Source organism: Pygocentrus nattereri, chromosome 11 (genome assembly GCF_015220715.1).
Source record: "Pygocentrus nattereri isolate fPygNat1 chromosome 11, fPygNat1.pri, whole genome shotgun sequence".
NCBI classification, from domain to species: Eukaryota; Metazoa; Chordata; class Actinopteri; order Characiformes; family Serrasalmidae; genus Pygocentrus; species Pygocentrus nattereri.
In genome coordinates, this window is record NC_051221.1 from 24,516,459 (window position 1) to 24,532,669 (window position 16,211).

Here is a 16,211-nt window from a genome sequence, read left to right on the forward strand (position 1 = left end):
ACAACAACAATAATACATTCCAGGAACCAGTGTCCATTTCCTATATTTTTGTCCACTTTCCACCAGCTGAAAAATCTGTGATTTAATGTTAAAGAAACCCACTTTGAGGAAAGGTTTGGGCTTAGAGGGAACTGTTTCATGTGGAAACATTTGACTTGATATCGAAATAAAAAATTAAATACTGCATTTTTCTTTCTGTATAAAACTTCAGCTCAGTGTCTGACACACATTAAAAATATGCCCGTTTCTATTAAGACTTTCATTAGACTGACCGAAGTCTATTGTAACCAGGTTTAGGTTAACGTCTTAACCTCTTAAGACACGCCAGAGGAGCAGGTGTCTACATACTTTTGGACAGCGTAAGCCGGCCAGACGAGCCCGTGGCGGTGTTTGTTTTGTTGGTGTTCTGTTTTCCTGTGGACTGCAGGTGCGCGCTGTTCCAGCCACTGACGCTGAAGGCTTAAAGCTGAAAGCTGCCTGTTCGCCAGCAGCGGCGGCAGCGGCGGCAGCAGCGCGGACGAATCGCGAGCGCTTTCATCAGCGCTCTCCGCCCTCGGCATTGGCTGCGCTCTCTCCAAACAGCGAGTAGCACGGACGGGAAGGGGGGAAACTGTAAATAAATAAATAAATAAACAAACCTCCCCCAACATGTTTGCGTAGAGCTAGCAGCGAGAGCGGCGCGCGGAGCTTAACATTAGCCTACATGGCGGGTTTAAGATGATAGGAGCTCCCTGCACGGCTGCACTGTTGGCGAGGAAGAAAGAGGAGGAGGAGGATGATGATGTGATTGCAGCAGCGGCGGAGCGCGAGAGCTGAGCAGGCGGCCGAGCCGTCGCGCATCTGTCCACACTCGCGGGTCGAGGACGAGGAGCAAGAGCAGCAGCAGCAGGAGGAGGAGGAGGAGGAAGATGGCTACCATGAGGCTACTGACGGCGTCCGGTCTGTTTTTGGCCTTCTGCGCGCTCGCGCTGCTGGTCGTGGCCATCGGCACGGACTACTGGTACGAGACGGACGCGCGCAGGCACCGCGAGCGCTGCAAGAAATACGCCAGCAAGAGGACGGACCCGGGATACATCTACATCTCCAACCAGAACCTGCCTCTGCGCATGCTGCCGAGGGGGGGCGGCGGCGGAGGGGGCAGCCCGGTGTCCGGCGGCCAGCCCGCGCTTCTCCGGGCCAAACGGGAATTCCTGTCTCCCGCCTCGGCCGTGGAGTCCCGCTGCAGCCGGCGATACAACTCCACGGCCACTGGGCTGTGGAGGAAATGCCACAGGGAGGGCTTCGACCAGGAGAACGAGGATCTCATCTTTAAAGGTGAGGCCCAGCTCTGCTTCAGAGGCAGCGCTCACTCAAAAACAGATCGTTTGGGTTAATTATGGTGCCCGTTTCCATGTAATCACACTCAGGACAGTCAGCATGCACTTTGTAACCTCAACATTAAATCCAGTTGCAGTTCGTGTCGACATATTTGCATTCCGCGACTCAAACCTTATCTTTGGTTCATGCTTTGAGTGCAGCAGGCAGCAGAAACCAGCAGGCAGCAGTGATTTTTGTGGTTTACTGATTCAGGAAGACGGACAAACGGCTTGTGAAGCGTATCGTACAGCTAAACGTAGAATATGAACGTAAATGCGATCGCGTTTACTATTTACACCGCTTGTGAAAGTTGCAGCGCTGTCCAAGGTGCTGACCACAGCTCTTACATTGGATTCTAAGATTAGACATTTCTCTGTATTTGAGCAGTGAAAGACAGTTTTTCATGAAAAGGGAGTCTGATTAGGTTCAGAAAGCAGCGGAGTTGTACACTTATTGACTTCACTTTGGCATGTACTGGCGAAAACTGTAAACATGGAGGCTGAATTGGCAACAACAGTTCAGATGGAATTTAATCTGCGAGGACTCTATGAAGGACGTGTACATGTACACCAAGGCCATATTGTACTGTGTGCCACAACATACAGTGTCAGAAAAGGGTACTGTCTAGGTAACATTTAGTCCCCTAAGACAAAAACCAAGGAAATGTACCCTCAAGAGACAATGGGAATTCCACAGATGTTCAGCATAATTCAATCACTGAGATGTAAACAAAGTAACAAAGAGTAGTTTGATGTGGAATGGATGATTATAGAGAAATTCACCAGCCCTAAGTTGTGGTGATAGGAACCAGGGGTTGCAGTGGCTACTGTGCAAATATAGCCATTTTATTTACTATCTAAACCAACCAGTAAATCTACACATGTCTTCTGAGTTTATATATGAGATGAAGTAAGTTTTCTTTGGGGGCTATTTTGCCAATACCCTGCATGTACCTTTCCACCATAAAAATGTTTTGAAAAAATATGTTTTGGGCCAAAATCATATCTAAAAACATCATAAAACATCTGACAGCATATATATATATATATATATATATATATATATATATATATATATATATATATAAAAATTTAAACAATTAGAGTGGAGGCCAACACCCAAGTAATGATGATTGTACCCTGAAATGTAATTTTTTTTGGTTTCTGATAGCATATAGTGAAATTTTTACTGTAAACACCTCATACTGTTGAGTCAGACTGCGCCTGTCTTCTGCTAAACTACAAAGTAAAAGTATAGAGTGTTCTAGTTGTCCTGTGTGTTGCCTAGCAGTTACCTCACTTGTTTTCTTTTGCAGGGACTCTTATTGTGAAGGGTGGGGCTAAGATCTGTGTGTTATTGTAGAAGGCTAGCGAGATTGAGAGTGAGGGAGCTAATGCCAAGAACTGCGAGCTAGACTGAGGGCAACTGACCCTTCCTGTGCTCTGTTTGTCGTGTTGTTTTAAGTAAAGCCGCATTATGGAGAAGAACTTTGAGTTGTCTGAGTTTCTTCTGAGAACCCTACATTACAATACATTCACCAACTCTGTAACATGATTAAACTGTAAGTCGCTCTGGATAAGAGCATTTTTATTGCCCTGTTGAATTATGAACTAATTACAATGTCCTGATGTCCTGGCTGATGCTAAAGTAACCCAATATGCAGCTAATGTTTAGAGCTTAAATGATGTAAATATATTATATAGAACCATTCCTTAATAGCAGTAATTTAATGAAATTACTTGACTTGATCTCAAAAGAGGATTCAGAAACTGAATCTTTAAAATTGTTTTCCATTTTATGACTCTAAAACTTCGGCTCTGTCCCTGTAATTATCATCATCGTCACAGTCAGCTGTGTAGCTCTGAACCACTCAGGAGCTTTTGTTTGTGATTGTGATCACAATGGTGTACAATAAAAATACACCAACTCTAAATCTGTAGACAATCTCAGCTGCAATTAATTTAAAGTCTAATGTGACAAATATTAGGTTAAAGTTCAAGAGCCTGTATGTGGCCTTAATTCAGTTCCTCACTCTCATACCTATATTGCTGACAACTGACAGTTTGATATTACTTACAAAAGAATTTATAAAGGTTATTTGAATTTTTCTTACTTCTTGTAAACGAATAAGTTGGAATTTTATGAAAACATTGTTACATTTTCAAAATATACCATTTACTTTCCAGTTCATATATGGAAACTATGCTGCAAAAACAGCCTGTTCTGACTTTATTGTCATGAGAGCCGATTCATTTACATATATCATCCAATTCAGCCTCAGCAGTTTAGCCCCACCCACTCACTTTGAAGTTCCAAGGAGTCTTTGAGCCCAGACTGCTTTTTAAATGACCCACAACACAGGCCAGACAATCAGAACAGAGCTTATTTACATATATCAATCTTACATGCACAGTAACAAAAACAGCCTGTTTAATTCAAAGGGCTAAAGAGAGATTGGAAATGGTTATTTAAAAGCAAATTATGACCACATTAAATATAGAAAACCACATAAACTTTTAAATGGACCTGAGGGGAAATATAATACCAGAAAAATGTAAGATTTAAAGTGAATATCTGAGGAATAAGCAGAAGGTTTACAGAGTTAAAGTTTGTGAATTCAGTGTGCTGCTCAATGTTGGGAAGAGGTCAGGGTATACTGCATGTCTGAAACAGGTCAGGGTATGCTGAATGTCTGAAACAGGTCAGGGTATGCTGAATGTCTGGAACAGGTCAGGGTATACTGAATGTCTGAAACAAATCAGGATATGCTGAATGTCTGAAACAGGTCAGGGTATACTGAATGTCTGGAACAGGTCAGGGTATACTGAATGTCTGGAACAGGTCAGGGTATACTGAATGTTTGAAACAGGTCAGAGTATACTAAATATTTCAAACAGGTCAGGGTATACTGAATGTCTGGAACAGGTCAGGGTATACTGAATGTCTGAAACAGGTCAGGGTATACTGAATGTTTAAAACAGGTCAGGGTATATTGAATGTTTAAAACAGGTCAGGGTATACTGAACGTTTAAAACAGGTCAGGGTATACTGAATATTTGAAACAGGTCAGAGTATACTGAATGTCTGGAACAGGTCAGGGTATACTGAATGTTTGAAACAGGTCAAGGTATACTGAATATTTCAAACAGGTCAGGGTATACTGAATGTCTGGAACAGGTCAGGATATACTGAATGTCTGAAACAGGTCAGGGTATACTGAATGTTTGAAACAGGTCAGGGTATACTGAATATTTCAAACAGGTCAGGGTATACTGAATATTTCAAACAGGTCAGGGTATACTGAATGTCTGGATCAGGTCAGGGTATACTGAATGTCCGAAACAGGTCAGGGTATACTGAATGTTTAAAACAGGTAAGGGTATACGGAATATTTGAAACAGGTCAGGGTATACTGAATGTTTAAAACAGGTAAGGGTATACTGAATATTTGAAACAGGTCAGGGTATACTGAATATTTGAAACAAGTCAGGGTATACTGAATGTTTGAAACAGGTCAGGGTATACTGAATATTTGAAACAAGTCAGGGTATATTGAATGTCTGGAACAGGTCAGGGTATACTGAATGTCTGGAACAGGTCAGGGTATACTGAATGTCTGGAACAGGTCGGGTTATACTGAATGTCTGGAACAGGTAAGGGTATACTGAATGTCTGGAACAGGTCAGGGTATACTGAATATTTGAAACAAGTCAGGGTATATTGAATGTCTGGAACAGGTCAGGGTATACTGAATGTCTGGAACAGGTCAGGGTATACTGAATGTCTGGAACAGGTCAGGGTATATTGAATGTCTGGAACAGGTCAGGGTATATTGAATGTCTGGAACAGGTCAGGGTATATTGAATGTCTGGAACAGGTCAGGGTATACTGAATATTTGAAACAAGTCAGGGTATATTGAATGTCTGGAACAGGTCAGGGTATACTGAATGTCTGGAACAGGTCAGGGTATACTGAATGTCTGGAACAGGTCGGGTTATACTGAATGTCTGGAACAGGTAAGGGTATACTGAATGTCTGGAACAGGTCAGGGTATACTGAATATTTGAAACAAGTCAGGGTATATTGAATGTCTGGAACAGGTCAGGGTATACTGAATGTCTGGAACAGGTCAGGGTATACTGAATGTCTGGAACAGGTCAGGGTATATTGAATGTCTGGAACAGGTCAGGGTATATTGAATGTCTGGAACAGGTCAGGGTATACTGAATGTCTGGAACAGGTCAGGGTATACTGAATGTCTGGAACAGGTCAGGGTATATTGAATGTCTGGAACAGGTCAGGGTATACTGAATGTCTCGAACAGGTCAGGGTATACTGAATGTCTGGAACAGGTCAGGGTATATTGAATGTCTGGAACAGGTCAGCGTATACTGAATGTCTGGAACAGGTCAGGGTATACTGAATGTCTGGAACAGGTCAGGGTATATTGAATGTCTGGAACAGGTCAGGGTATATTGAATGTCTGGAACAGGTCAGGGTATACTGAATGTCTGGAACAGGTCGGGTTATACTGAATGTCTGGAACAGGTAAGGGTATACTGAATGTCTGGAACAGGTCAGGGTATACTGAATATTTGAAACAAGTCAGGGTATACTGAATGTCTGGAACAGGTCAGGGTATACTGAATGTCTGGAACAGGTCAGGGTATACTGAATGTCTGGAACAGGTCAGGGTATATTGAATGTCTGGAACAGGTCAGGGTATATTGAATGTCTGGAACAGGTCAGGGTATACTGAATGTCTGGAACAGGTCAGGGTATATTGAATGTCTGGAACAGGTCAGGGTATATTGAATGTCTGGAACAGGTCAGGGTATACTGAATGTCTGGAACAGGTCAGGGTATACTGAATGTCTGGAACAGGTAAGGGTATACTGAATGTCTGGAACAGGTCAGGGTATACTGAATATTTGAAACAAGTCAGGGTATATTGAATGTCTGGAACAGGTCAGGGTATACTGAATGTCTGGAACAGGTCAGGGTATACTGAATGTCTGGAACAGGTCAGGGTATACTGAATGTCTGGAACAGGTCAGGGTATATTGAATGTCTGGAACAGGTCAGGGTATATTGAATGTCTGGAACAGGTCAGGGTATACTGAATGTCTGGAACAGGTCAGGGTATACTGAATGTCTGGAACAGGTCAGGGTATATTGAATGTCTGGAACAGGTCAGGGTATACTGAATGTCTCGAACAGGTCAGGGTATACTGAATGTCTGGAACAGGTCAGGGTATATTGAATGTCTGGAACAGGTCAGCGTATATTGAATGTCTGGAACAGGTCAGGGTATACTGAATGTCTGGAACAGGTCAGGGTATATTGAATGTCTGGAACAGGTCAGGGTATATTGAATGTCTGGAACAGGTCAGGGTATACTGAATGTCTGGAACAGGTCGGGTTATACTGAATGTCTGGAACAGGTAAGGGTATACTGAATGTCTGGAACAGGTCAGGGTATACTGAATATTTGAAACAAGTCAGGGTATATTGAATGTCTGGAACAGGTCAGGGTATACTGAATGTCTGGAACAGGTCAGGGTATACTGAATGTCTGGAACAGGTCAGGGTATATTGAATGTCTGGAACAGGTCAGGGTATATTGAATGTCTGGAACAGGTCAGGGTATACTGAATGTCTGGAACAGGTCAGGGTATATTGAATGTCTGGAACAGGTCAGGGTATATTGAATGTCTGGAACAGGTCAGGGTATACTGAATGTCTGGAACAGGTCAGGGTATACTGAATGTCTGGAACAGGTCAGGGTATATTGAATGTCTGGAACAGGTCAGCGTATATTGAATGTCTGGAACAGGTCAGGGTATATTGAATGTCTGGAACAGGTCAGGGTATACTGAATGTCTGGAACAGGTCAAGGTATACTGAATGTCTGGAACAGGTCAGGGTATATTGAATGTCTGGAACAGGTCAGCGTATATTGAATGTCTGGAACAGGTCAGGGTATACTGAATGTCTGGAACAGGTCAGGGTATATTGAATGTCTGGAACAGGTCAGGGTATATTGAATGTCTGGAACAGGTCAGGGTATACTGAATGTCTGGAACAGGTCAGGGTATACTGAATACTTGAAATAAGTTAAACTCTGGTGGCAGTCTTCTGGTCTTCCCTGCATTAAATCAACACTCTGCCAGTTAACTTTGCTGCATCTGCCTGTGATGAGTACTGATGATTGTCGATGTCTCTGTGTGCTTTTCATCCACAGGTTTGCTTCAGCGCTGCACTCCAGTGAAATATTATTACTCCTCATCCAATATCCCACGCAATCTTCCAGTGAACATTACAAAGACAATACGGCAGGACGAGTGGCATGCTCTGCGTAAGTTATCTGGTCCAGGGCAGATAATGCTGTGGCATAAATCAGCAGAACAGCTGAGTGAGGAGAAGCATGCCCACTTCTCAAGTCAACCAAAGCCATTCCCCACACTCATCCCTCCTAGCTGATTTCATGCCTGCCAGAGCACAGACAATTGAGGAATCTAAAAATAGGGCTGTAGAAATGGAGGGAATGGCACTTCTCCCTCTAAGAGAGTACAGATCTGATGTAAGCTACAGAGCGTACACAATTATTTTAATCAATCAGCATTATGCATTTTGTATGCTTTTGTCTGCTATGATTCACAGGAAGTTTAGATGACCTACGCATGCTCCCCCACATATGTGTTCTTTCGTAACTGTTGCTAGGCTGGACAAGCTTTAAAGGCAATTGACAAAAATAACATTTATTTTACTGAATGAGTTTCGAGATCAAAATGCTAGCTAGCTGGACAATGTTTTTGTAGCTAATGGAATCAAAGCAGGATAGAAAAAACTAATTTGCCACCATGTAACATTATTTCCATTACACAAAAGCCTACACCTGATCTCTATTAACACAAAACAGACATTTAAAATGAATAAAATGCTCTAAATGTAGGTCCTTTAAGGTTCAGTCAGGTCTTTGTGTTTTGTTTGCTTTGTTTTTTGCTCTTAGAGAATATTAAAAACAGTGATGTTAAAACCTTACAGCGGCTCTCCTGTTGTCACTGTAGATTTGCAGAGGATGACTGCAGGGTTCATAGGCATGGCCGTGTCCATCATCCTGTTCGGCTGGATCATTGGTGTGTTGGGCTGCTGTCAGCACAACGAGCTGATGCAGTATGTAGCTGGCCTGCTCTTCCTAATGGGCGGTGAGTTCTGTTTACGTTGCTCCAGAGCTCCGCTAGGGGGCAGCACAGTACAAGCGTGACAACATGAATTCTCAACAGAATTGGTCAACAGGGAAAACCACTTTTAACAACGAATGACAAGCTGTTACTAATACCCTACAATTTTAGGCTACTAATCATCAGCAGTGACATTAAATATAGGTCTATCATTTCCCCTTTACCTCAAAAAAAAGTGAACTGCAAATTTAGACGGAATAAAAGTGAAGGACACTTAATGAAATTCAGCCATGCGTCAGCAACTACAACAGCGCTGTAGAGGTTATTAAAACCTACACTAAATTTCGTGGCGGCTAACATAAAATATGTGAAAATATACAATATTTTTTAAAAGTTATAGTTAAAAGCAATCGTACAAGTACTGCATTAAAGAAACGTAACTAGCTAGTTCCTTTAGCATATGACACCGTTGCCATGCAACCGCTAAAAGAGGAGAAGAACGTTCGGTCGCCCGTCGCTGTATATGCCAACGTTTTATGAGATCTTTGTCGTATAACAGTGAACATAAAATAACAGCACTGTTCAATGCAAAAACTTTCACTTTATAAATACTTTTCGGTGACCAAATTACCAGAGTCATTTAGCACGAATTCAGTTTCGTGCCTCTTCTCGAGCTGGGCATAATCGTAAACGGCTAACCTCCATAGTGGACTAACATTACGTAGAAATTTAAATAGCTACTAAAAATTCACGCTAACAGTGCATAATATAGCTAAGAAATGGTCATTTGGGATTCATCCACATTCGTGCTCGACAAACAGTGCACTATTTGGCTGCAGGAGCCAGAATGTCAAAACGTTAGTTAACTAACTAGTTAGTTACATAGTTAGCACGCTAATTAAGCTAGGGAGTACAGAGCCGTTTGGGATCCAGCCTGGGTTTGAAGCCACTTCTGAATGTTTGACTGAAACGCGGATATTTGAAGAAGGTAAGTTAGGTTAAACCATTCAAATGTCATTCATTAGATGTTTATATTGCACTTTTACAGGCATCTTTACTGTACTTACTCAAATCATAAGCACGTTAATCCAAGCCTGTGATATTAATGTTGGAGGAGTTACACATAAGCTAGGTCTAGTTATAGTAAGAAAATAGGTGGTCCATGCGAGCAGCATTAGGGTCAAAAATTCTTCCATTAACAGCACAAAGATCGGTCGTGTCGTGGCGCAGAAATGCAGAGCTCAGTTGCTGCGAGGCCGTAACAGATGTGAGTAAATCGCGGATTTTACAACGGCTTCGAACGAGGCTCAGCCAATCAGATTTTATGACCGGAAATATCCGTTATATAAAACCCCTTTATTTAAAAAAAAATCCTTTAAAATCATGTGCACTTCAATTGCTGACTCTTAAATGCTCACATATTAGTTTGTGTAGCAGTTACTGATTGATCAGGGAGAGGCTGGAGATTAAGGTTTTTTCCTCTGTGTTCTGTCTCTGGTCTCTTTAGGGACCTGCTGTATCATCTCTCTGTGCACATGCGTGGCCGGTATAAACTTCGAGCTGTCGCGGTACCCTCGGTACCTGTATGGTCTGCCGGAGGACATCAGTCATGGTTACGGCTGGTCCATGTTCAGCGCCTGGGCCGGCCTGGGCCTCACACTGCTGGCCGGCTTCCTCTGCACGCTGGCCCCTTCTCTGCACAGCCCACAGACCACCACTGTACACAAACCCCGGCAGGAGAACGGCATGGTGTGACAGACTTACAGGGATAACACATACTGAACACAGCTACATAAGCACACACACACACACACACACACACACACACACACACACACACCACAAAGAACGCACACCCTGCAGAGAGGAACCAGGACCCTGCACTGGATCATAGCAGCCTGAGAGGAAGGATCAATGGGACAACGAATATAATATTAATTTAAAAAAGACTGAAAATAAATAAATGAACAATACAGATAAACTGAACTCAGTGTGTGTTGCAAAGCAACAGAAGAATTTACAGAAGAGCACAAAAAAGACAGATACTCCTGATGCCTGTCATAGGGCTTATCTTTAATTCCAGATGTTTTTTCTGTTCATATGGTGCTCTCTCTTCCTCTTTCTCTCTCTCTCCCCATCTGTTCATCTTTTTCTCCCTCTCTCCTTTTTTCTCTATTTCTCCCTCTCTCTTTGTCTCTCTCCATATCTCTCTCTTTGACCTCTGACCGTCCCCCCCTCTCCCTTTTCTGTCTTTCTCACCTTCTGTCTCCCTATCTCTCCTTTTTCCTCACCCCTTCTCATTCTGTCTTTTTCCCTCTCTCCCTCTTTCTCCCTATCTCTCTCTCTGTCTCTCTGTCCCCCTGTCTGTCTCTCACCCCATCTCTCAGTCTCTCTCTCTCTCTTCTCTCCTTTTTTCTCTCTGTCTGCCTGTCTCTCTCTCTCCCTCTTTCTCCCTATCTCTCTCTGTCTCTCTGTCCCCCTGTCTGTCTCTCTCCACATCTCTCTTTCAGTCTGTCTCTCTGTCTCTCTCTCTCTCTCTCTCTCTCTGTCCCCATCTGTCTCTCTCCCCATCTCTCTCTCTCTCTCTCTGTCTCTCTCTCTGTCTCTCTCCCCATCTCTATCTCTTTTTCTCTGTCTCTCTCTCTCTCTCTCTCTCTCTCTCTCGAAATCCAAAGGATTTCAAAGTGGATTTCAGTTTAGAGCCTCATAAAATGACAGATTTATCTTTTAGTTAAATAAACTGTTGCGTGTTTTGGCATTGCCTGCTCCATAGAAAAGAGGTAAAGAAAAAAATAACAAAAAACAAACTAAAAAAAAAACAAAACAAAAGAAACACTATTTCAGGTGTCTTCCTGTACATGTTATTTCATTTGTGGTTTTAGCAACATTATGGCAAAGAGAAGAGTGTAAGAGCACAATTCAGAGGGAATTAGCTAGGTTTGTGAAGAAAACGCTTACCAAGTCACTTTCTTCCTGATGCAGCGTGAGACTATATACCTCTGATCTTATAATGGCTTGTAACAAGGGGTGTTTTAAGGGATTGAAATGCAGTATTATAAGAATTTGGATGGAAATGGTTTGTTTTGACATGATTTACCAATTTGTTTTCTAATAAAATGGTCATAAATCAAAGTTATATGGTCATGGTAAAAAGATGTCTTTTTCCTGTCTTCAGTGAAGTAAATGTACCATTTTTCTGAAAGACAATGCTAATCCATGATTTACTCTTTGAATGGTTAAATAATTTTTGTGCTGTGATAGACATTCAGCGTATCTGCTCAGTTTTGCTTCTTTGTGCTAAAAAAGTGCTTTACCTCGATGAGAGTTGGCAAACAGACCTAAATTTGAAATTACTAAACAACCTCCAACTCAATCAGTTCATCCTGCAGAAGAATGTGTCAGAAGAGGAGACTGTCTACACCGACTAAACTGTTTATGACAACACGGTTACAATGAGGTCACAGTTAAGTATGTTTAACTGCAAGCTCTCAAATGTTGGTGGTCAACGAAAGCAGCGCTTAGTGGTTAGTGCTTTTTACTTTTGTGCTTGTAAAAATTCCACTTTTGCTCTCATGAAAAAGAGGCTGAAACATTGCCCCCATTGTTAAAGTCCCAACAGTAGACCTTAACTTTACCACAGGCTTTGAGCTCAGCAAAGGCTTGTGGCCTGATGACGAGAGTGTTCACAATGAGCTCACTGCACAGCATCTCACTGTAGTCCCTATATCCTAAACACAATCAGAGCACTGGGGAAAGCTGGCACGTAGTAACTACATCACCACACTGCAGGAAAATGGATGTACTGTAGAATCCATCACTTCATAAGAATCTTAAAGGAAAGCCTCAGTGAAAACTCAAATGCTCACAAGTTTCCTCTTATGCCAAATGTAGTTGATTGACCAAGACTAGTTTGGTGTTTGAAGTTCACTATCAATATAATAGAAATTTTATGCACATAAAAAGATTATGACTTCATTTACATTTAAGCTACACTCTTAAAACAATGGCTCTTCAGTAAAAGCAATGGTTCTGATCTTCTTCTCTTTTTTTTTTATTTGTTTAAATCATTAGTTTATTTATTTGCTTGATTGCATTTGTTTCAGTTGTACCAATTTTCATAGACCAAGGCTCACATTTCCATAAATGCACATCTTATTTAGACTCAGACACAGATCATTCTGTACACTTTGATGCTCCAAATGATTGTGTTAAAGTGAATTTCCACTGTACTAAACCTTAATGACCCTCAAACCCTACAAATGGAAAAGCCACATGGTGAAATAATTAGATAAAAGATGGAAAGTTGTTCATTTGTCAGGACCTACATTTGAAGCAGATAAATAATCCCAAAAGTGCTGTGTAAATTCTAGGCAGGTACACTTATATAAACATTAGCAGGATCATCTTCTACATTTAAGCAGTAATTATTTGTAACATGTCTTATTACTGATACACACTTAAGCTCATGATGGCTTGAAAGGCTTGGTAAGGAAAACAAAATTTATGTAAGCATGAAAGACTAAAACATTCTCACACTCCCTTTCTCACTGTGGCCATGGAATTTTCTTAAGAGATGTAAGTGATAATGATGATCATGTGATTAACTGTAAAAGTCTGAGACCACCCTTCAGTTATTCAGTTGCTAGCCAAAAAAGCCATCTAGTAAAAGCTACTCATTTTCAGGAGATATAATACAGAAGATTAAATGTAATGTAACCCATTTGTGTAAGGAATGAGAAAGTCAAAGAAAAAGAAAAACATCCAAAACTGGAGATTAAAAATGAATAAAAGAAACAGAGAAATAGAGACTTCTAACAATCTGATAGACCACCAAAACTTTCACCACTGGATAAAGAATATTTACATAGGTATTTCTGTCCATCCTTCCACTGTGAGAAGACAACTCAACACTGTGAGTCTTTTAGAGTCAACACTGTGAGTCTAAAAGGAAGTCTCTCAAACAATGAATCAGTGGTAGCTTTTATAACTTTCTGTTAAATGTATGCAGGGTTTCCTTGCAAAATGAATTACTGACCATTTTGGAGAACTTTCTTTTTTCCTGATTAAAGTTGTGGGGTGTGGGCTTTACACATACAAGAAATGCCACATCATGGTTATCACCATCTTGGTTATCTTTCCTCAATCAGTCTTCCCTCATACTACCACCACATGTTAAAGACACGCTCTGAACTCACAAATTACATTAGCTGTTATTCTTTTAAAAAACTCGCAACATCCAAAATGATTACAAATGGATATATAGTATTTAAGATTGAAACTTCATATATTTTCTGATGTTTGCTGAAAGACAAATAACTTGCACCTCTTACATATATATTATTACCTTTTATCCTGACACCGAATAATGAATAGCTTATATTTAATGTCTGTTTTGACTGGAAATTAAATATATGAAGGCTGGTCTTTAACTTTTGCAGAACTATATATGCATAGAACTAAATATTGCTTTTAACTTTGTTGCTGTCATATCAAAATAGCATATCTCCATTTATTATGTGAAATGCCATATGCCCTTTAAATTGGGTGAAAATTTCATAATGGATTAATATAAAATGTCCAAATTGTCTTGGAATAAAATCATGCTACACTGACACACATTCAACTTGAAGATGAGGTTTTCTTCTGACATCACCAATATACTCCAAATGACAAAACACATGAGGAAGTCTTCATAAACCCATTCACTTGGTATTTCACAGTTGTATGTGTGCTGTCGCAATTGTCTCTGACTTAAGAGCCAAGCCAAAACATTTCGTTCATTGCATTTCCATAAACATGACCTGTTTTCTTGTACACAGTGTACTCTTTCTGACCAAAGAAAACTTCTCCCATGCTTTTCTCTCCATTCACATCCCAAACATAAAGCACACAGCAAACCAGGACCACTTAGAAAACCACCCCAATCTCTCCTGCGTTGACCCGGTCATTTGCTTTGGTTATAAATCAGGAATACTCAATACCAGATATGTTCAAATCTGTCCAAATATGACGAGACTCTCACTGACACATTTAGATTTTCTCATTTCCTCCTGTCTAGGTTTTGGCCTCCCTCTCTTTCTGCCTCTGAGGCCCCAGAGTACAAATTCATTACGAGCAATCATCAAAACACAGAGAGACTTTCACACACTAAAGCGCCTACTGTTCCTCTGCTGCAAGCAAACTTTCACTAGAATTACACCAGCCCCTACCTCTCTCTCTCTCTCTCTCTCTCTCTCTCTCTCTCCTTCTCCCTCTCTCTCCTTCTTTTTCTTACTCTCCCAATTCAATAAATAAAAATTGAATTTCAGTGATATGATTGCACTTTTTCCACAAAGCATCTCTCTCCTTTCATTCTCTCTCTCTCTCTCCCTCTCTCTCTCTCTCTCTCTCTCTCTCTCTGAATGCTGACTATAGCTGCTCACCAAATATAACTTAACAACTTTGTAACCTTGTTCCAGGCCTGTGGCGTGCGCATGTGGTGTGAGTGGTGTGTGTGTGTGTGTGTGTGTGTGTCTGTGTGAGGTTTGTGGCTGGCTGGGCTTGTAGGGCCGGCTGTGTTTGGACTGGGGTCCTGTGGGGGAGAAAGGCTCTGAGGCGAGGCAGTCAGGAGAAAGAGGAAATCCTCATCAAGCTCCCCTGCTTTCTCTCTCTCTCTCCCTCTCTCTCTCTCTCTTTCTTTCACTGTGTACATATCTCTCTCTTTCCACTGTAAGATATTCTTTCTCACACATAAAGCTCTTTGTCTGGTTCTCTCTCCTTTCCTGTCATTCGTTTTCTTTTTTTGCTTTCAGGAGTTCAGAATCCTAAAAAATTTACTCTTACAAATAACAGTGCCAAAAAAGCTTATTTGGTTGAAAAGACACTGAAGAAGCACTTTTGGTTCCATAAAATAAACAGATGCTTCACAAAGATCCTGTATTCCTTATTATCAAAATGTTTTCCCTAAAAAGGTCAAAACCATTTAGACTGTTCCAAAAAACATAAAACCACTTTGTTGCAGATACATGCATATAATGAAGCTATTTCTGCTACTGTGTTACTACTTTACAGTTTCACAAGGATCATATATTTCATATGAAGCTGTAAAAAATGAAGAAATGTCAGGTGGATCCAGAATGATGAGCAGAGCTGCTGATAATTCTACAAAGAATGTGTAGGCTGTAAAACATTGTCCATCAAGTTATAATAAAATTTACACAATATTTGAAACATAGTGATCAAATCTCAGACAGATAATACCTTAAGATACTGGATAAAATACCTTCTGGTGTCTAGTTTATAGTACTGAATAAAATCACAGTAGCTATTAACATGACAAATAATTCCAAAGTTCAGAAAAGTAGTGCATATACAGTCATATGGAAATGTTTAGATTCCCCTGTTTAATTAACATGTTTTGTTTATGTATATGTATTTGAAAATGTGACAACAAGGCAGCAAATGCTGTGCAGGGAACATACTTAAATATGGGGAGTTTTTGCAAATCTTACAATTTCTATTTTTTGCTGAGTTTGACATTGGGAACAGTAATTGTGGATCAAAATGTGGAGAAGTGTTGCTCTGTAGATGATATATTAACTTTTTACTCTGAAAATAAAGAAAACGTCACTTGATGAGGCACCCAAACTGTGATTTTGCTTTTTTCCTTCTTAGCCTGTGGGTCTATTCTG

At 40.8% G+C, this 16,211-nt stretch overlaps 1 protein-coding gene across 1 annotated transcript; it reads left to right on the top strand.

Moving 5' to 3' along the window:
• Positions 1-908: 908 nt before the first annotated feature.
• si:ch211-87j1.4 (transmembrane protein 178B) lies at positions 909-10,823 on the top strand. The gene is made up of 4 exons (XM_017722846.2): positions 909-1,314; positions 7,602-7,715; positions 8,428-8,565; positions 10,049-10,823. Exons 1-4 carry the CDS (start codon positions 909-911, stop codon positions 10,294-10,296), a joined length of 906 nt encoding a protein of 301 aa, XP_017578335.1. The 3' UTR covers positions 10,297-10,823.
• The last annotated feature ends 5,388 nt before the right edge of the window (positions 10,824-16,211 follow it).